Source organism: Homarus americanus, unplaced genomic scaffold (genome assembly GCF_018991925.1).
Source record: "Homarus americanus isolate GMGI-L3 unplaced genomic scaffold, GMGI_Hamer_2.0 scaffold57980, whole genome shotgun sequence".
In the NCBI taxonomy this organism is placed as follows: Eukaryota; Metazoa; Arthropoda; class Malacostraca; order Decapoda; family Nephropidae; genus Homarus; species Homarus americanus.
In genome coordinates, this window is record NW_024716703.1 from 4,173,344 (window position 1) to 4,199,169 (window position 25,826).

Here is a 25,826-nt window from a genome sequence, read left to right on the forward strand (position 1 = left end):
ATGTGTGTGTGTGTGTGGGAGGAGGTGGAATGTAACAATAATATTAATAAAGGTTTATTAATAGAGTGTAGCGTGGCTGAAAATATACAGACTTACATTTGATTGTGTGTGGGAGGAGGTGGAATGTATGTGTGTGGGAGGGGAGGGGAATGTATGTGTGTGGGGAGAGGAGGTGGAATGTGTGTGGGGGAGGGAGGTGGAATGTATGTATGTGTGTGTGGGAGGAGAGGTGGAATGTGTGTGTGGGAGGGGAAGAGGTGGAATGTGTGTGGGGGAGAAAGGGCTGAGCTTATGTGTGGAATGTGTGTGAGTGTGAGGGAAGTGTAGTATGTTGGGGGAATAGTGTGTGTATTTGTGTGAGGGGAAGTAGAGTGCATATGAGGAGGTTAAGAGTGTGTGTGGGGGGGGTTAAAGTGTGTCTGTGGCAGGGAGAGGGAAGTGTGTTTGTGTGAGAGAGAAGTAGTGTGTGAAGGGAATGTGGGGTGCTTACTGTATATGAGGTGGAGTGGGTTTATGTGGGGAGGTGACGTGTGTTAGGCAGAGATGGTAGAGTATGTAGGTGGAATGTGTGTGTGTGTGTATTATACTGTAAAATACAGTGTTTACACTTGTTATACAACTTCTCAGCCTACTATATACAATATATAATACTGTATACGGCTACTATGTTTACACAAATATTTAAAAAAGAGTCATAAAATCTTTATCTTTCCCCTAATACTTTTAATTTTTTAAAGAATTTGGACTTGTACCTTCTGTAAATGCTCGTGAACATAACAAGTCTCATCTTAAAATGGGACCCCCATTGTTGGCAGAGGTAACTCACAGTTGAAATTAGCTTAACTTGAATAGTACGCAGGTTCTGACCAGTTCTGTACTACTCAAGGACTACTGTATATGCACTTACTGTGTTCGAGGTGTATACAGTACTATATGGCTTGAAAACTTGCGTCATATTTTTACCATGCTAGCTCATGGAGGTTCCAAGGTGTAGAAGGTCCAAGGTAGACAGGCCCTACTATATTACAGTGTTGTTATGGACTTTATTAACAGTAAAAATACGTATCACCTTTGTCAGAAATGAGTGAAGATTCATTCAATAATCTGAATCAAAACACTCCAGTTCTGTTCTAAAGTAAGTTACATCCACTTAACTTGTTCTTCTATTGGAGATTCTGGGTCAAGAAACTTTGGGAACTCCTTCATAGGGATTCCATTAGCACATTTGGGTTGGATGACAGTAGGTACCATGAGGTAGGGAAGGTGGCAATGTGGGGAAGTTAGACGTGGATAGTACTGGCGGTAACACAAGTAGGAGATAAACAGTCCAAGCACTGATCCTACTAAAACATCTGTGGGAGAAAAGAAATCATGAGTACAGTATTGTCTACTCACAAATAAAACTAAACTAAATAATTTTTTTTATGACAATAAAACCTCATTAATTTTACAACAAAGTCAAAGGACTCAAAACAAGGTCACTTAAATTTTCAACCACTAAGACTGTGAACTGCAACTCTAGCTAACTCAATAGTGAGGGCTGGCATTAATTAAACATATGAATAGAGGAAACTGCAGCGAGCTTATTGGCCCATACTAGGCAATCCCATTTAATTTACACCAAACCCATATTGCTCATATATCTGTCCAACATATTTAAACCTTCCCAGTGTGTTCAAGTTAATGATGGTGTTTGGTAACTTGTTCCACTCATCTACTAATCTGTTTCCAAACCAGTGTTTGCCTATCTCACGCCTATATCTAAATTTGTCAAATTTAAAACCATTACTGTACTGTACTACGTGTTTGCTACTAGTTAGATAGTTTAAGTACTGTACCTTTGTTTAACCCTGATATCCATTTACAGTATACACTTCGATCATATCGCCCTTCACTCTACATGTCTTGAGTGTAAATTCAGATGCTTTAATCTGTCTCTATGCTCACAGCATAATTTCTTATTGAAGTGTTCATTGCTCATAAAATATTCATCTACAACTACCACTGTAATTATAGTTAAAGCCTTTAAAGCAAAATGGATCACCATATAGAGAATTACATAATACAGTGACACCTCGGTTAATGAACTCAATCCGTTCCAGAAGGTCGTTCGTTAACCGAAACCATTGTTTCAATGGGTTTTTGGGTAATTGGTTCCAGCTCACCGAAAATTTCCTAAATTCAACAAAAATGGTAGAAAAGTTCACTTACTTTGAGGTGTGTATGTAGAAGGCTCCTGGATGATGATGATGGGAATTAGAATGGGGTTGGAGAAGGAAGAAGAGAAGGCATTGGGGTGGAAGAGAAGTCACCCCATGGCATCATCTCACCCATAAAATTTTAGTTCTCTTGGTGTATTTCAAGATTATTTTCTTTAAATCAACACTGCACTGCATTATATATTGTCAATATGTAAAATATATTTCAAAATGACCAATAATTTGCTTGGAAACACAGAAAAAAAGCGTTTAGTTGAAGAGAGTCTCAAGCAAGATGTTACCTCCAGTGAAAACAAAGAGAGACTAACGCCTGTTTGCTGTGTTAAGAGCTTGGATGCCGCGCATTAAACTAGTCACTTTACCTTCAATTATGTTCAATAATTGTTAAAATGACTAAAAAATTGAATATCAAACTTTTAAAATTATTGAATAGTATAAACTTCATGATATTTACTAAAATAGTAAGGAATTTAAGCCCTAGAACCGATTAATGTATTGGCGGACTGATACTAAAGCTGGTTGCCCGGTCAGTGCAAGCAAAAACATGTTGAGGTCGGTTCGTAAGAAATTCGTTAACCGACTTTTTGTTCGTTAACCGAATTGAAGATCCTTATGGAAGGCAGTTCGTTAACCGAAATTTCGTTAACCGAGGCGTTCGTTAAACAAGGGGTCACTGTAATGCTGAGAAATCTTTTTCCTTACCTTGCCAATGGTGGTGGTAATCACTGGTGCGCGAAAGAGCAACCATTAAAGCCAATATGATAGGAGCCATGCCGACCACAAGCCTCCAGCCTTGCCCACGCCTCTTGCTGAAAACACTCAGTTTTCCGAAGATCCACAAGCTGAGGAACCCCAGGCTACAAAATGAAACTGTCCACCCAAATAATGGGAAGAGTAATTTATGAACATGTTGAGGGATTAATAAGAATTATATACTGTATACAAAACATTACAATATACTGGACAATATTGCAATTCAGCCTAAATCAGAGAAATCTGGTGGAAGGATGGATTTTTCACGAAGGAAGGATACTTGATGTTATGCCAGAGATGGATAGGAAACCAAAAATAAAACAGTGGCTAAGATTGAAAAGCAGAAAGTCAATAGACTGAGGAATTTAAGAACAGGGAAATCAAAGATGGGATGAAAAAAGAATACAAGAACTTAAGAATTAATGTGACCTGCTGAAAGAAATTATTTTAACAAGAATCTGACTGAATTTTACTTAAGAGTTTATACCTACATGATGAATGGCCACTAGGGAAGCTCTTGCGTCCCTCCTGTATTGTGTGAGCCTCTCCAGTACATACTGAACCTATGTCTATGACGTTCCCAAGATCTTCATGTCCATCCGGAAAACAGCGATAAAAAAAATCTGGTCGTGGTCGTCCTGGTTGATCAAATCATTGAGGACAAATCATAAATCAAGGACATTACTCAGTCAGATGTAAATATCTGCAGTTAGTAGTTATAGAAGCTATCTGTACAGAAAACTGTCAAAGCTATCAGTAACTTCTTTAGAGTATGAGCCCTGAACTAACCACACCCAGGAATTTATTTTACATTCCCATCCACATGTAGACTCTAAATGTATTGTCATGTCAACTAATACAAAATGAAAGTCTTTAGCTTAAGCTATCAAACCATTCATGTATGAAAGACAATAATCTCGACAAGGTTTATATGTGTCCATCCAACATGGTGATCCCCAAGTTACTGAAATTGGCATGGGCAAAATAATCAAGGCAGTCTGTCAGGGACCTAGGGATGTATGTGCAGAACTTATTCTTCAAGTCGAATGTTCTGTTTTTTTTACTATTATCATTTAAGCCTAGACAAAGGACCTAATTTTGGAACCAAGGCCTCAGTAAATATGGTTACCGGGTATTCTAGTACTAAATTCAGCACACAGCTTCATAAGGCCTGGGGCCACTGGGCTACAAAATATATTCAGTTCAATAGGTTAGAAAAAATTTGTCAGTTTTATAGAAATGAATAATTATCCATTCCACACATACAGTGGTCCCTCGGTTAACGAACGGTTCGGTTAACGAAATACCTTCCATAAGAATCTTCAATTCGGTTAATGAAAAAAAATTTTATTAACAAAATCCTTACAAACATCACGTTTTGTTGTGTGCATCAGCTGATGGGCTAGTCTGCCAATTCAGTAATCTGTTCTATGTTTACATTCATTTCCAGTGGAGTAAATATCCATAAAGTTGTGCTCTTTAATATTTTTGCATGTTTTATATTAAAATTATTACTCATTTTAACATTTATTTAACATATTGATAATATATGCAGTACAGGGAACTAGTTTTTTGTGCGCCCATCAGATGCTTGACTCGGCCACAAGGTGTCAGTTGGGCTCTGTTGACAGTGGAGTAAACATCTATTTTCTTGGTGTCTTGAATATTTTTGCATTTTTCATTGAAATTATTGGTCATTCTGAAATTTAGTTAACATATTGATAATATATAGCGCAGTGCAGTGTTGATTTAAATAAAATAATTTTGAATTACACCTAGTGAACTTAAAATTTTATTGGTGAAATTACTACATCAAGCATGGGTCCCCTGAAAGGTGATTTCTCCTCCATCCCCACTTCCTTCTCTTCTTCCTTCTCCTCCACCCCCACTTCTAATTCCCATCATCATCATCAACCAGGAACCTTCTACATACACACCTCAAAGTAAGTGTACTTTACTGCATTTTTCTTTTTTTTTTACTTTGTATGTACTTTTTGGTGAGCTGGAACCAATTACCCACTATACCATTGAAACAATGGATTCGGTTAACAAAATTTTTGGTTAACGAACGACTCTCTGGAACGAATTGTGTTCGTTAACCGAGGGACCACTGTACAGTGGTCCCTCGGTTAACGAGCACAATTCGTTCCAGAAGGTTGCTCGTTAACCGAAACCATTACTTCAATGCGTTTTGGGGTAATTGGTTCCAGCTCACCGAAAATTGCCTAAAGTCAACAAAAAAGGTAGTAAAGTACACTTACTTTGAGGTGTGTATGTAGAAGGCTCCTGGATGATGATGCTGATGTGAATTTGAAGTGGGAGGTGGAGGAGGAGAAGGGAGAAGAGAAGGAAGTGGAGGTGGAGGAGAAGCATTTTACTGCTTCTTGAAAGGTGTGTCACCTTCCATGAAAATGTCAGGAACCTCTGGACTGACAGATTCTCCACCATGAACATCCTCTCTCCTTCTTGAAGTGGAAGGCTAGCATCTTGTTCCCACTGCCTTTTACTGAAGAAACTGTCAATTTTGTCTGTGGGGCATCTCTCCTCCTCATCATTAACTGATGTTTGAAGGAGACCACTGTGTCCTCAACATGACACAAAGCTAGTTCAGATTTTTCCACATCTGGGTGCCTTGAAGCCAGTTTCCTGAACTTCTCCCAGTGGTCAACATCTTTCAACTCTGAAGTTGACATATGGTCATCACTTTCCGTTTCCTCCTCACCACTGTCAGCCTCTAACATCTCATCCAGTTGCTGCAAGTCTTCAGGAGTAAGTTCCTGTTCATGAGACATCACAAGCTCTTCTACATCATCCTCCTCCACTTCAAGGCCCAATGACTGACCAATGGACACAATCTCCTGGTGCAACTCTGTTTCATCCTGAAATCCCTCAAAATCATGGACTACTGATGGCCACAAGGCTTTCCATGAAGAATTGAGGGATCTAGTGGAGACTTCTTGCCATGAGGACACAATCAATTTTACAGCCTCCAGGATGTTAAACTGTGTCTTCCAGAACTGTGCTGGTGTTAGTTCAAGATCAGTGGAAGTTGCCTGATGACACCTCCTGAACATTTTCCTCATGTACAGCTTCTTAAAATTGCTGACCACATTCTGGTCCATTGGCTGTATGATTGATGTAGTGTTGGGAGGCAAAAACAACACTTTGACAAAGTCAAATTGAGGCTCCAAAGTTCTGGCAAGTTGAGGGTCATGACCAGGGGCATTATTCATAAGGAGAAGAGCCTTTAAAGGGAGTTTATTGGTGGTTAGGTAGCTCTTCACAGAAGGGCAAAACACCTCAACAGCCCATTCATTAAAGAGCTGTCTTGTTACCCATGCCTTACGGTTGGACTTCCAATAAACTCCAAGCCTTCCTCTTACCACTTTTTGTTGCTTGAACACCCTGGGGTTCTCAGAGTGGTAGACAAGCATAGGCTTCAGTCGGAAATCCCCTGAAGCATTGGCACCAAGCAATAGAGTGAGATGGTCTTTCATGGGTTTATGCCCAGGTAAAGAGGCTTCATCTCTGGTGATGAATGTCCTTTTGGGCATCTTTTTCCAGAACAGCCCAGTTTCGTCCACATTGAACACTTGCTGTGGAAGATAGTTTTCTGTATCCATCAGTTCTTTAAATTCCACTAAAAACTTTGCTGCCCCTTCCTTATCAGCACTGGCAACCTCACCATGCCTAACAACACTAAATATGTCACTTCTTTTCTTAAATTTTTCGAACCAGCCCTTGTTGGCCCTAAAATCTTCAAAGTCAGTGCCTGAAGAACCAGGTTGATCTACCTTTAAATGTTCGTATATTTCCCTGGCTCTTTCACAAATAAATTCAATAGAAACTGAATCACCTTTCATGTTTTTCCCTAATCCAGATGAGAAGTAACCTCTCTGTTTCTGCTATTAGGGATCTACCTTTGAACACTCTGGTAGATTTGTCTCACTTTCACTTCCTTGAATTTGTCTTTCTGTGCAAGAATTGTCGACATGCCATATTCTTTGCTAAGCACATTTGTTCTAATGCCTTCTTCATGTTTTCTAATAATTTCCTGTTTCACCTGAATTGAAATCGCTTTTCTTGATTTCTTGGGACCCATGTTGGATTCAAAAAAAATTTCAACAAGTGATATTTTAAGTTTAATTGCTGTGAATAAAGAATATTTTCTTTAAATTAACACTGCAATGCACTATATATCATCAATATGTAAAATAAATTTCAAAATGACCAATAATTTGACTGGAAACACAGAAAAAAAGCATTTATGTTGAAGAGACTCTGAAAAGACACAGAGACTGACGCCTGCTTTGTGTGTTGACAGGCTGTTTGGCGCGCTAAAACTAGTTTCCCTGTATTCAATTATGTTAAATAATTGTTAAAATGACTAAAAATTTTAATATAAGACTTTTAAATTTATTGAATAGTACAAACTTCTTGATATTTACTAAAATAGTAAGGAATTTAAGTCCTAGAACCGATTACAGTATTGGCGGACTAATACGACAGCTAATGTGCAAGCGAAAACATGTTGAGGGGCACTCGTAAGGAATTCCTTAATCGAGGGAATGCTCGTTAACCGAAGTTAAGAATCTTATGGAAGGTAATTCGTTAACCGATTTCTCGTTAACCGAGGCTCTCGTTAACCGAGGGATCACTGTACAATGAAAAATTTAACAAAACTAATCAGGAGTTTTTATCAGTACTGTACAATGAATTTGTACCTATATCTCGTTCAACAAAAATACTCTCTTTTCATTTCTGTGTACAGGTATGTAATTTTGTGAACTTTGGGCTTCATTTACAAATTTGAGTTGAATTAGATAGATACTATAGTTTTCATACCAACAATAAGTTTGATGATATTGGTGATGACACCATTCAATCCCAGAGCAAGTGACAGGGCAAAGAGCCCCTGACAGAGTTCAGTCCTGTCACGTTTTACCAGGAAGTACAGAAGCATTACCGATGTTGGCACTATGAACACAAGGGGCTGCAAAGGAAGAAAACTAAAATAGAATCAGACCAGATATAATGAAATACTACATATTTAATAGAACATACAGTAGTTTAAAACATCAATCCAATCGAAATAAAACAAGATACATCCCTGCATAAAATACTTGTGTATGCAAGTGTACAGTATATACTGTACTGTACAGGTATCCCTTGAGATACGAACGTTTGAAATACGAAAATTTGCTTACACGAATTTTCTAAACTACCACTTCTTTTGTGTGTTACGAGAGCTTCCCCACTTATACAAATTTGGGTCCCAACAAAAATTAAAATTACGCACCCCTGGGTGTCAGCTGGGGTGACCACATTCTAGGTATGGTTATTTTTCAACTTGTGTGCATGAATAAGGCATGGTTAAAAAATTGAAACAGTACAAGCCAATGTACTTGTCTTACCTCAATATATTCTTTGTGGCTTTTTCAAGTTTAATGTATTATTGGACGAATTGTCCACATAACTAGTATATGGCATGAAATATCTGCATTTATAGTACAGTACCAGTGTTATTTATATACTCACCCATAAGATACTAGTTGGAACATATGATGGCGTACGAGGATTCTTGTAAAGCCATAATTCATCTATGTGAATCTTGCGCACAAACGGGGGTGTTTGTTCCAACTCTCTGTATGGAATGAGCTTTTTAGTTAGGATTAAAAACTTTAAATGAAGCATTATGTAGCCATGGTGATGAGGAAATGACCTGTGAGAAAGACCATAAAAGATTTTGCATTTAGAAAACTCGTGAGAGATGAATTATAATGTACAGTTGGGAAAAAAGCATAACCTTCCCTGATGAACCCAAATAATCAGACCCAGAATTTGTTCTGTCAGTTGGTGAGAAGATCAAATCATATGTTCAAAACTCATGAAAACAGCCACTTAAAAATCCCAACCAACCAAACAGGATTTTATGAATCTGACCATTTTCTGAGTTGATAATGAATTTCCCGGTGTAGATAAGGGGAATCAAAGCCACATTTTGGGGTTTCAAAAGTTGCTCCTCCATTAAAGCCTCAGGAGCCTTATGAGCATTCTGTAAGACCTAAGTCAGTCTATATCAGGGAGGAAAAGGAGGTCATGTGCCAGTGAAGAACTTAGATGTGCACCCTAATTCTTGGATATATCTGTACTGTATACCACACATGACAGAGTGAATACTGTACCTGGTAATTCTGAAGCAGAAAACAGTATAGCAATAACCTTAGGTGTGTCCAAGTGTCATATACTGTACACTGAACCCTGAAGCTCTTCATTAGAACGTCTTGTCACAAAGCACTTTGTGGGTAACCAACCAACCATCCATCTCCAAGATGAATTAAGTCAATGAACCTGGAGATATCTGGGTGATGAAAGAGTGTGAATAACATAATAGTCCCAAAGTACAATACAGTTGTCCACAGATAAAAATTAACATTACCCTTAAATTTGGGAGTGTGACGATTCATACTGCCAGGCAGCTCATTTTTTCCACTGAACAGATCAGATCTTTGATGTCATAAACCAAGTTTGCAATAACAACATGCCCTTCCTCCAACCAACCTCAAAGGACATCTAAACAGGATCTGGGTCACTCCTCACTGGCCCCATTATAAAATGAGTTATCAAGACCCAAACCCTCCTTTACAACACGTCATCAGTTTAGAGCAACCCATGAATCACGCCTCCTATACAAATAAAGGAGGTGGAAAGAATCTCCAAGTGCCGTGTGGCAAGCAACTCCAATGGTGAGTTTGCTTCCAGCATAAAAAGGGAGACAGGCACTCACCTTACAAATTTTCCCTTGCTAATGTAGAATTCTGGTGTTATCCTGAGCTATGGGAACCTATTCATCATACCCAGAAAGATGTCTCAGGAAGTAGGAACCCAGGATCCCCAGCATGGTAGCCTTGTGGAACAAGTCCTGGAAAAGTCAAAGAAAGTGCCAGTTGATATGCACCATATCAACCAAGAAAACTAGGATGCCACATCACTTGAACTCATTTCCATTAACTAGCTAACCCTAAAAAGCCAGGTACCAGAATATCAAGAAAATCCATGTAGGCAACTTACAAAAGAGAAGAGTAAATGACTTCTCCATTCAATCTTTGACTCGATGTAAAAGAGAGAAGCTAAATAGGATTTAGACAAAGCTGATTCAGGGTGAGAACCTCACCCTACTAGGCCAAAAAAGATCCACTACTGTATTGTAGAGATGCCTCAGAACTCCTTCAGTTTTGAAATCACTTCAAATACATGAGAGAAGAAGATAGTACAGATAATATGTTAACAGATATTCCAGTCTAAGGAAAAATGAGCCCTCCGGTAAAACAGGTGATACAAAAGATCCGATGTTGGTGATTTTTTGACATCGTAAATAAATCCACCATTGCATTAACTCTCAAGGAAAAAATCCAAGAGAAAAATTCCAATCTAAGAACTAATTGGATGACCATCAATCTACCCAGACACAGTATACCAGCAAATGGTACTGCTGTGAAATGGCATAAGAGTTTTCATATAAGAATGACTACTGCCTTAGAAATTTCACACAATGGAAATATTTCATAGAACATCAGTGTTTCATGAACACAACTGCAGATTAGTTGTCAATAAAAGGATACTTCCCCCATAACCTCATTTCCCATGGTGCTCATAAAATGAGACACCAGCAAAACCCCTTATCCTCAATGCCATCCAAGAAATGGAAACATCTGTCCAAACCAACAAGAGCATTTATGGGACTGGAGAAGATGCACATCTTTTAGACATCCACCGATGATGTGCCATTTTCAATTTTCCAGAGAACTGGTCAAATCTGCCCCAGAATCTCGTCTCAGAAGACTTGATTCAAATTTCTAAAACCATCAACTGTTGGAAAAGCCTCTCTAATTTCACTACAGGAGCTGCAACAGTTAACATCTCCAACAAACACTCTATAGGATACTTTCATCTGAAATATGAGAATGTGTAACTCCTAAGAATAAAGTGAATTTTCTCAGTTGGAGGACCAGCTGATTAATTTTTAGTGTGTCAATGGACACTTCACCAGTTAAAATACGGAGTACAGTGTACTGTAGTTCATTAGCATAGCATCACTGGATGAACGACGGACAGTGGACATTATTTATGGGAAAAACTTGGGGAAAAAATGAAAAGAGCAATTCCTCTACCTAATTTGGATTATCCTAGAAATAAGTGATGCGGTAAGTTTTCAGAAATACTCTGGGAGACCGACTTGTGATAACCAGCAAGAAAAAAAGCATTCTTAAAAATAAATTTCCCTAGAGCTACTGGTCAGTGGTCCATCTGGAATATTAGTTTTCTTATGTAGAAATTTTTCGTTATGCAACTATTAACCCACACCACTAACCCTTAATATTGCCAATTCGTCAATTACCTATTTGGGAATCCTCTAATTGGCATGTAGCCATTTTACAGTACTGTATAGCTGTAGTCTGTACATTGTATACCGATATGATTTTTTTTTTCTTTTTTTTTTTTATGGGGATTAGCCCACCCGGACACAGGTCACTGACCCACATTTGGGCCTGGGGGCGAAAATGTAATAATAATAATAATAATAATAATAATAATAATAATAATAATAATAATAATAATAATAATAATAAATAAGTCATAATAATTCATAATAAATAAAATTTATGATAAAACAAACAAAACTTAAAGGATCATATGAAGATCCTCCCCCCCAAACCTACTTGGGGGGGAGGATCTTCATATGATCAAGCCTGGATGGGAGGATCTGACCTGACCAATGACCAAACCTGACCTTACCTGACCTGACGTCACTATGACCACATTTGTGTTGGTATATATATATATAGTCAGATTTTGCCCATGTACTCAATATCAAGAGCACCATGGACCGTGATACTTTCAAGACTGTTGTGCTGCCCTTGCTAACTGAAGATTCTCTGTCTGTTATTAATTGGCTTAAGCAACGCAGAATGCTTAAAAGTGAAGTGAAATGTCCCTCTTGTGATAGTGAAATGAACTGGACGAAGTATGCCAAATCTAATGATGGCTATGCTTGGAAATGCCAGACCAAAGACTGTGCCAAGTATAAATCTACAGTAGGTTAGGTTAAGTTAGGTTCATATGAGCGCGACTGAGCGCGACTGGGGGTGGATCTTCATATGAGCGCGACTGGGGGGTGGATCTTCAGTTGGATACTTTGGGGGGGAAGATCTTCATATGATCCAACTTAAATATTAAAATAATGATGATAATACAGTAACTGTAATGTTTAATAATATTAATAATAAAGAACTATAAATACAAAAATGAAAAAAAAGATCAAAAGTGAGAAACGATGTATGTATGTATGTTGTGTTGTCAATGGTAAGTGAAAGAATTGAGACCCTGCAATTGCGTGTAAATGAAGCAAAAAGTCAGATCAGCAACCTGGGACTTGGTCACAATTTTCGTGATGCCATATGGCAGCAGAGTCTACCATTAGACAACACATTATGCTTCCAATATCTTCCCAGGCGGTAGTACCTCCCTGTTTGGTAGCCACCTACTACCTACAGTATGTTTAACCAATGTGAACAAGATGTGAATTTTTATAATTATCCATTGATTTTTTTTATTCTACATATTTATTACCGACTTCATCACACCTGAATGGCAAAGTTACTGGTGAACAAAATGACAAAGCTTTGTTACATACGGTAACTCACATGCATACTTTCATGTAACAGACGTCTGAAATGTACACTTACAGAAATATAACAGAGAGAACAGCTCGAGTTAAAATTTCCAGCCAAAATGTGGCCTGAATCTCTATCCATTTCATCATTGTCAATTGTTAACAGTGTAAGTTACTAAGGCGCCGCTCACTGTCACCGAGCTGTCTTGTTTAGGTCGGTTAGTACAGTATTATGTGAATAATATCTGATAGACTGTATCATTCACTCCCTTTGAATAAAATGGTAATTTAACACTTTAAAGTTTAGAGGGTAGTATCGCAAGACGATTCTATGTGGCTGAGTGAGACCCCTACCCATCAAAGGTTTAATGTTTGTATTTTTAACACGGTAATATTTCTAACATTTTGATAAAGAAAGGAAGCTGCATAATACCAGTGTCTCTGAAAAGGAATGCTGCTATAAGTGACCTGCACTCAAGAGAGGGTTGCCAATATCAGTGTTATGGAGGTGTGTTCATACTATGCGCTTAAAGATCTGATGATTTCATGTTAATAAAAGCTGAGAAGGAATTCCCCACTCCCGGCTTATTTCACCTTGTGATTAACCACCTTAATGTTAACCTAACCACAGTGCCACTGTGGGTTTTCTACTTGCTAAGTGAGGTATGTTTAGAGAGAACATGAGAGTAATTTTTGAACTATAGGAGTAATATTACAATCAGTCAATCTCAATCATTCAGTTCAAGTGGCCATAGTTGAGCTGAGCTGTACAGTATAAGGTAAATCAGTACAGTCCATCAGTTATATCATTACAAAATGTAGGCCTAAAGCATTCTTATGACATATTATATGTCATTTATATGCCCTTATAAGGCTGCATTTGACTGTTTGTATAAATTACTGTTGATAGCTGTAACTCTCCCTGTTACCAGTGTTTCATGCGAGAGAAGCTTTTCGAAAATGAAATTAGTGAAAACATTCCTAAGAAATTCCATGTCTAGTGACAGACTGAGTAACATCGCGCTACTATCGATTGAGAGTGCACCGCGCTGAGAGAATTGATTTAGATTGTTTTGTCGACGAGTTTGGCAGCCGACATAATAATCGTAGGATTAAGCTATACTGAATATACCGTCACAGTACCGTGTGAACTGAAACCGCACCATTGCCATTGGGTATAATGTAACAGGTGCATGCGGCGCCCATGTCTGAAAACGTAAACGTTGTCTCCATTATGTGTGAAGCGTGAGATCATTCATTTTTTCGCTGATGTATGTACATACATTGTAAAGACACTGCTATATTTTTCAATGTTTGTTATGTGGTACACCCGCCCTTAATGTGACTATGTGAGCAATAATACAGTTTTAGAGATATGTTCAAGTGTGTCAGTACTCCAATGAATCATGATTAGTGAAATAAGAGCGTTGCCATTATACCGCCATATGCTGATTATTTTAGGCTGGCGTCATGAGAGACGTCACTTCACATTTGTCAATCAAATTGGTGTAATAATGCCAAAAACTGCATCTTGCAAGTTGTACACAGGTTTGGTTTTGCCCCCCCAACATTTACCTTGGCCCAAAAGTGGCCCCCCCACTTTCCGAAGGCTAGAAACGCCACTGAACCTAACATAACCTAGTCTAACCTAATGTAACCCCCCCCCCCACTCCACTTAGCTTTAAGAACACAACAAAAATAGGAAGCTGCAGTCGGCCTATTGCTTCATGCAAGCAGCTTCCGTTTACACCCAACAATTCTCACCCATATCTGTTCAACCTATAATTGAAACTTCTCAACAAGTTCGAGTTAATGATGGTGTTTAATTTGAATTATTGCAGATGTTTAGCTCGAGTGAATGATGGTGCTTGCTCGAGCTAATGATATGGTATTTAATCATCAGATGAAATAAACTAGTGGGTTAATCTTCAAGTGATATTAAAATTATGAAGTTCAAATAAAGAAAACTTTCAAGGAATAATGGTAACAAATACTGACATGGCAATTGGCAAGGGGTAATATTTGTTACGACTGGGGTTGGAAAAACCTTGTGTTTTTGATGCATTAACCAAGGAAACAACATTTTGAGAAAAACTGGGGAGATAGATCATATCTGATATCGATTAGAGGTATGGCTAAATTAGGGAATAATTGTTACTTGTTGCTGGTGCGAATGCTTTGCTTTTTATTATATCTAATAGTGTTTCCCATTGTCCACATTTGCTTGTAGTTTAGTGGGAACGCCCGTACTTCTCATTATTGACCGCAGGTACAGATACAACCTGGAGTCAGGACATGCCCAGTATTTACCAACCGTGCGTAAGAGTCATAACCGACCGCCCATTCGCCCAATTGTCGAAGAGAATAAAAAAAATGTCTAGGGTTAAATTCCCAGGACAGATGTGAGAAGGGCGTTATATTGAGGTTAGTCTTGACAGAAGTAATCTATTACTTATTAGTATACATTGGCAGCCAAATAAGGATATACATTGGGTCAATAACTAGTTGGGGATAAAGGAGGAGTGCTTTCCCGCCTTGAGTAGTATTAGTCTGGTCCCTGAGATATGATACTGTCAGTCAGTTAATTGAAAATGTACAAGGGGGGACCACCAGACTGGTGCCTGCACTTCGGCACCTCAGTTATCCAGAGAGATTGAGCGCCTGCACCTGCCGAGCAAGGCGTATAAACCTATCAGAAGGCAGTACTCAGTCGAGTGCCCATACTTGGAACTGGTGGACGCCCGCCCAAGTGGCTAACGAGCCGATCAGTGGCGAAGAGGATAAAAGCAAAAGAGAAGTAGACTCATAAGAAGCAAAAAGCCTGAGTGTGAAAGTAGCTCTGGGAACAGTGGGAGCCCCACACTCCCTAGCCTTTGATAAATCACCAGAAACATCCGGTCGTACTCTATAGAGAAAAATTATCCTCAGTCAAGAGTCCATACTTGGAGCTGGTGGACGCCCGTCCCACAAAGATTCACAGCTCAAGGTTGAAGAAGCCAAGTCCAGAAAACTGTGAGGGCAAACTTTTTCGGAGTGAGAATTGTGAACTCTTGGAACAACGTGTCAAAGAATGTTGTGACGGCACCGAGTGTGAGCTCTTTCAAGACCAGACTTGACCAACACTTGGGCAGGTTCACATACATTCAGGAGCCAATGCAAGGACAGATCCGGGTGAGGGGGGTCCTTGAGGTCCGGAGCCCCCGTTTCACCAGAAAATTCCAGTACTTTTTCTTTAATGCAGTATTGTACTCAGGCATTTTTATATAGTAAAATGTGACCTTCAAAATGCTGATGGGTTCCCTACACTCGCCATGTTTCCCCACCCACAACTTCTTGCCCCCCTTTAATATTCCTGAATCTGCTCTTGTAGTACATGCCCAGTACTTGCCAACAATGCGTAACAGAGACCTGACCGACAACCCAAGCGGCTAACTTTTTACTTTTATCCTCTTCGCCACTGATCGGCTCGTTAGCCACTTGGGCGATTGGTCACGTCTCTGATTATTTTTCCTTTTCATTTATCCTCTTCACCAAAAGGTCGGCTCGCTAGCCGCTTGGGTGATCGGTCACGTCTCTGTCACGCACTGTTGGCAAATACTGGGCATGCACCGGCTCCTGAATGCACCTGAACCCGCTCCAGTGTTGGTCAAGTCTTGTCTTGAAAGAGCTCACACTCGGTGCCGTCACAACACTCTCTGGTAGATTGTTCCAAGAGTTTACAACCCTCACTCCGAAAAAGTTTGCCCTCACGGTTTTCTGGACTTGCGGCTTCTTCAATCTTGAGCTGTGACCCCTTGTGGGGCGAGCGTCCGCCAGCTCCAAGTAAGGACACTCAACTGAGTCGTGCCCCCTGAGATGCTTATACACCTCAACTAGGTCCCCCCTTGCCCGTCTGTAGTATAAGCTAGGCAAGTTCAAGCGCACCAATCTCTCAGGGTAGCTGAGGTGCCGAAGTGCAGGCACCAGTCTGGTGGCCCTCCTTTGAACATTTTCAACCAACTGACAGTCCCTAGCATATCTCGGGGACCAGATGGGGTGACAGTACTCCAGGTGTTAATTTAAATGTCGTAATTAATAATAACACTTTAAATAAAGTGCACAAATATATAAGTGATTTCATTTTAAGTTTGTTAACGCTATATGGCATTTAAAAATGTATATTTATATTGCTGAATATTTCAACAAAGATATTTATTAAATATTACCGACTCTTCTAAACTTTTAGTATCGAGTAGTAAATAAAATAATTAAATAAATAAAAAGCACTTCCATAGCGTTAGAGACTCATAAATGATAAATTAAAATATATATGGCAGGAAGAGGGTGTTGTGGTTGTGGTTGATAACGGAAAGTTAAGCGACCAAAAACATACTGCTGTGATGGCTTGGAATAAAGCGAGTGAAGGTGACTGGCGACAAAGCATTTATTGTAAACTACGAGAAAGAAATAAAAAAGAATACGAAAACATCAATGATCTTATTCAACTACGTAAGTATATAAATCAAAAACTTTCAAATATGGTAAATATGTTGGTCACTCCCTTAAAATTAAGTGGTGCAATATTTCACTACCTTTTATCGCAATATTTTCTTTAATTACTGTCTGTACATTGATTTATTTTCCTTCTCAAGTAATTAAATAAGACGATTAGCGAAGGGTTACTGAAACCTAACTGTTTTATTAATGCTATAATTTTGGTAAAGGTCAACCAAAGGCTCCGGAACCTATTTTGATCTTGAAAATTTTGATCTTCTTTGTACAGTACAGTATTTCAATGCTGGAGATGATGGTGTTAAAGGCAGGATAATTTGATATTCTGGAAAATTGAATTACGAAATGTATTAGTAGCACTATGGCAAATAAGCTGTACCAATTACAACATACTGTACAAGACCTTTAGTCACAATGTACCATCTAGTCAGAATATTCCCATTATGTGAATGTTCTATTTATTTCCTGCCACATTTATCACATTTATTAAACATATACACTGCATTAAAGGGACATTCAGATGAAAATAGTCATAAAATATTAATGATGATGAAAAAATGGAAATATTAACATGGTTTCGTGACTGGGTGGTCCATTGCTGTGTGTGTGTGGCGTGTGAGACAATAACATATAAGGCGGTTATTGTAAGGCGTTTCAGATGCACGGAATAGCTAACGCTTTAGCTATTCTGTCTGTGCAGACATTGCTTAAGAGTTGTACGCATGGAATGTTCAGAGGGAAAAGCTAACACCTCGATCTGGCATTAGCCTTGAACAGCACCCAAGCGGCCCAAATAGCTAACAACCAATCAGCGATTTCTCCCACTGAAAATACGCGGATCATGGCCGCTTATGGGGAATATTTTGATTAATATTGAAGAGTTGGGGACATGTAAGGCAATAAAAAACTATGATATAATAATAAAAATAATTCTGTAAGCGGTAGTACTGTATATTGGATAGGACCTAAAACAAAGCGTATGGCGTGAAAGAATTGAAAAGAATTGCGCCTAGTTGAAACCTGTTTTGGGTCCGCCCATTTTCAGGTGGTCACTGTCCGGACTAATACGACAGCTGGTGGGCAGCCAAATGCAGGCGAAAACATGTTGGGAAAAATTCGTAAGGAAATCGTTAACCAAGGGTTTGCTCGTTAACCGAAGTGAAGAATCTTATGGAAGGTAATTCGTTAACCGAAATTTCATTAACCGAGGCGCTCGTTAACCGAGGGATCACTGTACATGAAAACTGGCTGCAACTTTTGAACATAGACAAAGTTTTACAGCAATCATTGTATTTTGGCGATTTTTTCCAGGAGGGCATATCATACCTGAACATTTTATCTTCCCCATGAATGCTCGCCAGCACACAACAACCGTTGATATATCATGAATAAGATCAACTATCCATCCAGTCAACCAAACCTTACCTAACTTACTTAACCTAACTTAACCTAAAATATCTATCCAAGGTGGGAGTTTATTATTTTAGGTTAGGTTAGGTTGTTATTTTGTTAACAGTTTGCATGTAAAGTTCCCTGGTTAGTGTTCAGTTGCTTACGGTAATATTAGGCATCTGCACATCAACAAACCACATTTAAACAAAAACTAGAGAAAACAAAAGGAGGAAAGTCTAATTCCTCCAACCTTTTATTGATATTCAAGAGGTAAGAAACAAGTTTTCTGCTATATGATATTTGTGTAAAGTTACTCCTTCTCATGAGTTGGTTATCTAGACTATTACCATTTACAGTACAGTTCCAGGTACAGTACAGTACTTATATTTACTATCATGTATAGTGGTAATCTGAAAAAATTTGGGTATTGTATGAAAAAAGGAAAATATTTAGCTATATTTGGTGCCCTGTTGTCTCACCGAGGTGTTTGGTGAATTGTAACAGGTTGCATTCGATTCTGGTAAATGAACCACTTCAGGCTCTCTTTTGCCATTGTGTCAATTGAATTCTAAGAACTGATAATTTTTTTTCTTTCATTTCAAAGAAATAAACATTAATCAAAGATTTGTTAAAGTAATTCTTTAAGTCAAAGGGAAAAACTTGCCCTGTTTACATCGGTCCTATTTGTGTTATGGTTTCTTGGAACACATCCCTGACACAAATCTTTGAATTCCATGTATGGTACTATGGGGAAAGAGATCTGGTGACCTGGAGATGGTATCATGTGGTCACTGGTCAGGCTATATACATGACATCAGTCTCTCCTTCAGCATGTTAATTTCCTCCCTTTGCTCCTTGGTTAGTTATATGATATGGATATTTTAAACTGCAGGTACACAAACTAAATACTGTTCTTGATATTGTAAAATGACAGTTGCTCTTAATACTCATATTGCTTGGTTATGATGTGATTTTTTCAGATAATCGTCTTTTTGAACAAAGCGAATCTCTAAGAACGGAAAATCTGCATCTAACTCTTCAGAATGAGAGGCTCCGTCAAGAGAATACACAACTCCAGAGTCAGGGAGGTGGTGGTGGTGGTGAAGGTGGAGGATCCTCATCAGTTGTTGTTCAGGTGAGTTAAGGGTGACTAGGTGCTACCATAGTATGTACATTGTATCAAGCATTTCTCAAGGATTTACTTGTTTCATGGCTATTTTTTGTATTCTAAAATTGGGAAAGATATTAATTTTTAAATATATGATAACCTTAGGTTATCCAGATTAAATTTTAAAACATCAGAAGAAATTCTTAAAACAGCTGAGATGCTGTATGAGAAAGACTCGCCTAACACCCTGTTAAGAATTGTGTAGATGCTGAAGATGTTGTTTTGTTCATCAATTTGTTGTACAGTACTGTAGCACCCATACACTGCAGTAGACCTTTGAAGGTTAACTAACTTTATATTTTATGAATTAATAATCAGACTTTTTATTATTTGGTATATTACTGTACAGTATTAAAAATAATGCATAGAATTTATGAATAAGAAATATTGTACAGATATTATAAGGTAAAGTACTTTTCTTAAAACAATTTAAAAACAGATAGAGAAAATTAGGTACATTATTGTGTTCCTAAACTGGACTAATTATAAGCTCAGGAGGGTCTGGTAAAGTGCTGTACAAATCTAAGTACCTTCTTCAGAGCTCAGTCAGTGACTGGATATTGAGAGTACTCTTGGCAAGGTTTTGTACAAATGTAGGCTGAGTTGGTTTGGACATGTAGAGAGAGATGCATAAACTTGAATGTGGAGAGTAGGAGAGCTAGGGATAGGGCAAGAATGACATGAGGTGAGATTGTCAGAAATTACAGTAGACCCGTCCCATTCGCGGGTTTGCGATTCACGATTTCGACGATTTGCGGAGAGCAGATGGTGGCTAGCATAGCAAGCTTTTTTCCGCAGCACAACGAGTCACCCCTCGCAGCATTTCGTGTTCTACTCTCAAAACTTTGGTGTTTCTGTGTAAAATGGCCACTAAAAGACTGCCTAGTGTCAGTGCTAGTGACTCTAGTGGAGTGAAATGTAAAAGCAGAAGTCAGTGATGACCCTAACAAAGAAAGTTTTATTATTAGATAAGTTAAAGGAGGGGATGAGTGGTCCCGCAGCTGGTCAGTTGTTTGATATAGATATACAGCAGTGCACTAAGGTAGTATAAGTTGATATTCGCAGTTTTGCCTATTCGCGCCATTCCTTGGAACCTATCCCTCAAGAATAACAAGGGCTTACTGTACTTCAAAGAAAAGAAATTGATAAGTGAAGGCTTAGGAACAAGGCCCTCTAACAAAAGGCATCCTTTGCCAAAGGATGTTTCATCAGTATTAATCTCACAAGTCAATCTTTTTTTCCCATCACTCATAACGTGGAATTTAATTGCTCAAGGCTTCATATTTTCATTGGCTGATGATCATAGCACTACTGTACATCCTTTTTAACAGATTTTGTCTAAATGTACATTTATAACATGCCAATTTCTTTAAGTATTCAAGCAATCCAGTATATTGTGTTGTTATTTTTTTTGTACCAGGCTTTGGAGCAAAAAGTATATAAACTACAAGAAGAGCTGACAAACTTGCACAGACGGAAAGGTGAGAATGCTCAGCAACTGGTAGAATTGAACCAGTGCCTTCAGGAACGTGATAAACTTATGGCATCAAAAGACAACAAGTAAGTTGAATTAGTATGAAATGTGCTGTTTGTCATTTGAGATGAAAGTAATGCTCCGAGGAAGTTTCATAAAGGAGGATCTCATCAGTACTTTATACTTAGAAGGATAAGTAAAGTCATTAACAAGCCTTGGCACCCCTCACTTGCCAATTCATGTTACATTACTATGATATGAAAAATATATTGAATATTCTTCACTATACCACCAGGAAGAGAGCTGTATCCTTTACCTTAAGATTTGAGGAAAATGATAGGGTTATCTTTTTTTATGACCCATGAATTCTCATAGGGTGACCTAAGAGATCTATCATCACTAAATCCCACTGGAAGGACCTGCTGTTGCTAGAGAGTTTGATTTGTTTAGTGTCAGGATGGATTGTCCTTGTGAATATTGTTTATGCTGCAAAGTTTAAACAGGTCCATACTCAGTTAAATCAGGGTTTCAAATCTCAGATCTGGTGTTTATCTCAAAAACCAGTGTCCCACCAGGTAATAAAATTAAAACTCAGGATGGGCCCATGCATTTCTTACTTCTTTCAGCTACTTTTTTTCTTCTAATTGAACTACATCCTATTCACCCTTATTCTTTAACACCAGACCTGATGCATTCTGACAATTGAGGCAAACACTGGATCAAAGGTGCCAAATTCTGATTTGACTGTGCGAGAAGTTGCTTGGAGCATGAACATTGTCCACAAATTTATGTATGGCATAAGCAGGCTATGCTAGGAGGTTTCATTGGTGGTAAATCTTTCAAGTTACTCCCTTTATCAAAGTAATCATAAAATGGGATTTCACACTTGAGTCCATAACTTTTCCCATAGATTGGCGGAATATGAGTCAGACCTTCTAATTTTACGAGAAGATTTGGCAGCAAAAGAGGCAGTGCTTGCAGATGTCCAGGCTGTTAACCAAGTACTACGAGATGAATACCAAACCCTCAACTTAGCCTTTACAGCTCTTGAAGATAAATACAGGAAAGCACAGGTGTGTTGGTTTGTAAGTTTGTATTAGCATATAGAAAAATATATGTTCTGCTTGTTGTATTATCTTTGTGTGCTCCTTTGATTGTTGTACAGTATTTGAACTAGTCAACTTTTGTAACAGGGTAACTAATTAGGAGGTCCTTAAGTTTGTGGACTTGGCTCCATATCATCATGGGTGAATCTGTTAATCCTTTCTGGATAAATAAATTACTTTTACCATTTTATTGAATCACTGGCCTCAAGTGAGGGGACATAATACTGTGGTGCCCTGAGGGGCTGAAGGTCTTGTTATAGCTTTTGTTACCCAATCAGTGCTTCGCTTGCCATTATAACTACAAGGTTACCAAATGGCAATGCAGTACAGTATTTAAAAAATATATATATAGGTTATTTATTCCTAACATTTACTGGTAGTACAGTACAGTTGTACCCCACTTAACGCGGTCAATAGAACCCAGAGGGTCCCGTGTTAAGTGAAATCCGCGTTAAGTGAACAACAGAACATATGGGATTAATTCCAATAGAAACCGGCCCGACCCCCAAACTCCACTTTTTGAAGACACATAACTATGTTGTAGTAAAAATAACATCTTAATTTTATGATGGTACAAGCACACAATTAATACTTAAGAGAAATAGAGAAATACAGTCGCCAAGTTAATGTCCATTCAAATAATGGACTCAACTCCCTCCCCCTCTCACACTACACTGCCGGCTCTTCCCTCTCTGAGAAATTTTTGGGGAAAACCACTAAATTTTAATAAATAATACCTCAAACTAAAGTTAGGATAATACAATTGACATTGCTGGATTCCTTGTAAGACCAGGAATATTTTGAATATAAATGTCATATATTTTGCACAAAAGATAACATAGTTACCCAGAGAAAAATTTTATCTAAAATTTGTATGTCTAATGCAAAATATATGATGTTTATATTCAAAATGATCACCAAATTATAAGAATTCCAGCAATGTAAATTATATTCTGACCGGGTAATTTGTATGAATTTTATGAGCTAAAACAAATATCTTCAGTTAATAAAAAAAAAAATAATCTTCACGACACTATCTGTCAATCAAAGTACCCCACCTTGCCTCCCCCCTCTTCCAACCGCGCGGTCAGTCCCAACCCTCCCCCCCACCCCCCACCAATCCTCCCTTCAAGAGATGTGGGGTGAAAAAAATAAATTTTAACATTTTGTATTAAATAATACCTCAGATTAAAGTTAGGATAATATAATTGACATTGCTGGATTCCTTGTAAGACCAGGAATATTTTGAATATAAATGTCATATATTTTGCCCAAAAGATAACATATTTACTCAGAAAACATTTTATCTAAAATTTGTATGTCTAATGCAAAATATATGATGTTTATATTCAAAATGATCATCAAATTATAAGAATTCCAGCAATGTAAATTATATTCTGACCGGGTAATTTGTATGAATTTTATGAGCTAAAACAAATATCTTCAGTTAATAAAAAAAAATAATATTCTTCACAGGGTAACAGATGGTCGGTCGGTCCCTCCCTCCCCCCCACCCCCCACCAACCGTCCCAAGGAGATGTGTGGGAAAACCAGAATACTTAACTTTTTTGTAATAAATAATACCTCAAACTAAAGTTAGGATAATATAATTGACATTGCTGGATTCCTTGTAAGACCAGGAATATTTTGAATATAAATGTCATATATTTTGCACAAAAGATAACATAGTTACTCAGAGAAAAAATTTTATCTAAAATTTGTATGTCTAATGCAAAATATATGATGTTTATATTCAAAATGATCACCAAATTATAAGAATTCCAGCAATGTAAATTATATTCTGACCGGGTAATTTGTATGAATTTTATGAGCTAAAACAGGCAGTCAGGCAGGGTGGCGGGTGGGGCAAATCTAAAAATAGCGTCTCGAGCCGGACACTCACCGCGTATATGTGGAAAAAATCCGTGTTAAGTGAAAGTTCAGCTCTGGCGAGGCACCGCGTATATGATAAAACGCGTTAAGTGAAACCACGTTAGGCGGGGTAATACTGTATATATTATTTTATATAGGAAGGATAACTTCTTCCACACACGTCCTCTGGGCTACGTGACAGTTAAACTGCTCAGCCTGGCAGTCACTGGGGACGGGCAGACCCCCCCAAGCATCCCACGTGGGTTTCACGTGTTATTCCATTCCCAGATTGGTTCATCATATCTCAGAATATTGCGAGTTATTGCACATCACTTTTTCATGGCAGTGACAATACAGGAAAAGCATTCAGGAAGCAGCCATCGTAAAACTGATCTTAGGCATCACATAGCGGTAAATGGTGTTAATTTCTTAACATTGTAAAACTGATCGATCGTATATGGAGCCATTGTATAACGGTCAACACCTGTATAAGTTTATATTCACCGTTCCAAAAATTACGTTGTTAAAAGGAAATGCATGTTGAATATTTAGACTCAGCTCTGTCATATAAGACTACCTTACTTTCTAGTGCACAGTACATTTTTTTTTTTTTTATTCATTGCTTTACATATTTTGATTTTATTTTGTCATTATTTTCATGTTGATTTCATCAGGGGGAAAATCGAGAGCTGATTGACCGGTGGATGGCACAGAAGGCAAAAGATGCAGAAAAACTTAACATGGAGAATGACACAGCACTTAAGTGAGTATAAGTTCATGTTTCTCATAAGATGTGTACAATAACATGTTAACTGCCTACAAGAGTGATTAATAATTAAAGTATATGTGGAAAGAACCCTTCACTTAGTAATTGTATAAGTATCATCTACCTTTAGTGCCAGACCTACTATGTTGTGGGAAAATTACTTAAGTTATTACACCCTTTAGGAAACGACAATTGGTGCTTGAGGAGCAACTGAAAGAAGCAGCACGAGAACCCAAACAAGTGAATACTGATGATAAATTTGCCTGCAGCCCTCCCATCTGTCTCACTGCTATTCTACCAGCCAAGGCCTACCTTAAATTTGTAAGTTTAGCAAGGGGAAAATTCTGTGTATGGCAATTGTACAATCTAGAAAATTCAGAATTGTAGTCTTTTTCTTGCAAATGACCTGCAAGACCCATGCCACTTTATGCCATCCAGCATGCTTAATTTTAAGTCTTTTCTGTAAGGATAGGATACACTATGCATTGAAAATGTCAGGTAATATTTTATATCTTTATGTATTAATCAAGCAACTCCAGATAACCAGAAAACTATGGGTCGAATCTCCAAACCCCTGGCTTGTAAGTGGGATCTGAAAATGAAACAAATTAAAAAACTAGATTGTCCCTTACCTTCATAGCAGACTCCTTAAGGATAACCATTTGATAAGATGGAAATCTAAATTAGGGAGAATTCTTGAGATTTTGGCTGATACAGTATATTAGGTTGTACAGGTATTGTATTGCAAGAGTGTTTACTCTGCTTGATAACACAAGAACATAAGAATGGAGGAAACTGCAGCGAGCCTATTGGCCCATACTGGGCAGTCCTGTTTACACCCAACCCTTATCACTCATATATCCATCCAACCTATGTTTGAAGCTAACCAGCCTATTCTAGTTAATGAATGAT

The 25,826-nt window shown here is 38.2% G+C and overlaps 2 protein-coding genes across 3 annotated transcripts in view; one reads left to right on the plus strand and one right to left on the minus strand.

Moving 5' to 3' along the window:
* Window positions 1-244: 244 nt before the first annotated feature.
* On the minus strand, window positions 245-12,859 carry LOC121858257 (phospholipid phosphatase 5-like). Its single transcript, XM_042354561.1, has 6 exons — window positions 12,719-12,859; window positions 8,511-8,616; window positions 7,818-7,965; window positions 3,464-3,610; window positions 2,922-3,089; window positions 245-1,352 (listed from the first exon to the last, which is right to left on the minus strand). Exons 1-6 carry the CDS (start codon window positions 12,793-12,795, stop codon window positions 1,141-1,143), a joined length of 858 nt encoding a protein of 285 aa, XP_042210495.1. The 5' UTR covers window positions 12,796-12,859; the 3' UTR covers window positions 245-1,140.
* A 4,058-nt stretch (window positions 12,860-16,917) lies between these two features.
* LOC121858258 (autophagy-related protein 16-1-like) overlaps window positions 16,918-25,826 on the plus strand; it is a 22,735-nt gene continuing 13,826 nt past the window's right edge. For both annotated transcript variants that reach the window (XR_006087400.1, XM_042354562.1), the window contains exons 1-6: window positions 16,918-17,133; window positions 19,509-19,663; window positions 21,117-21,256; window positions 22,081-22,243; window positions 24,823-24,911; window positions 25,097-25,235. Coding sequence is in view for 1 of the 2 variants with exons in the window: in XM_042354562.1 (XP_042210496.1) it covers window positions 17,025-17,133; window positions 19,509-19,663; window positions 21,117-21,256; window positions 22,081-22,243; window positions 24,823-24,911; window positions 25,097-25,235 (795 nt within the window). In the remaining variant the exon portion in view is untranslated. The remainder of the gene's footprint in view (window positions 17,134-19,508; window positions 19,664-21,116; window positions 21,257-22,080; window positions 22,244-24,822; window positions 24,912-25,096; window positions 25,236-25,826) is intronic.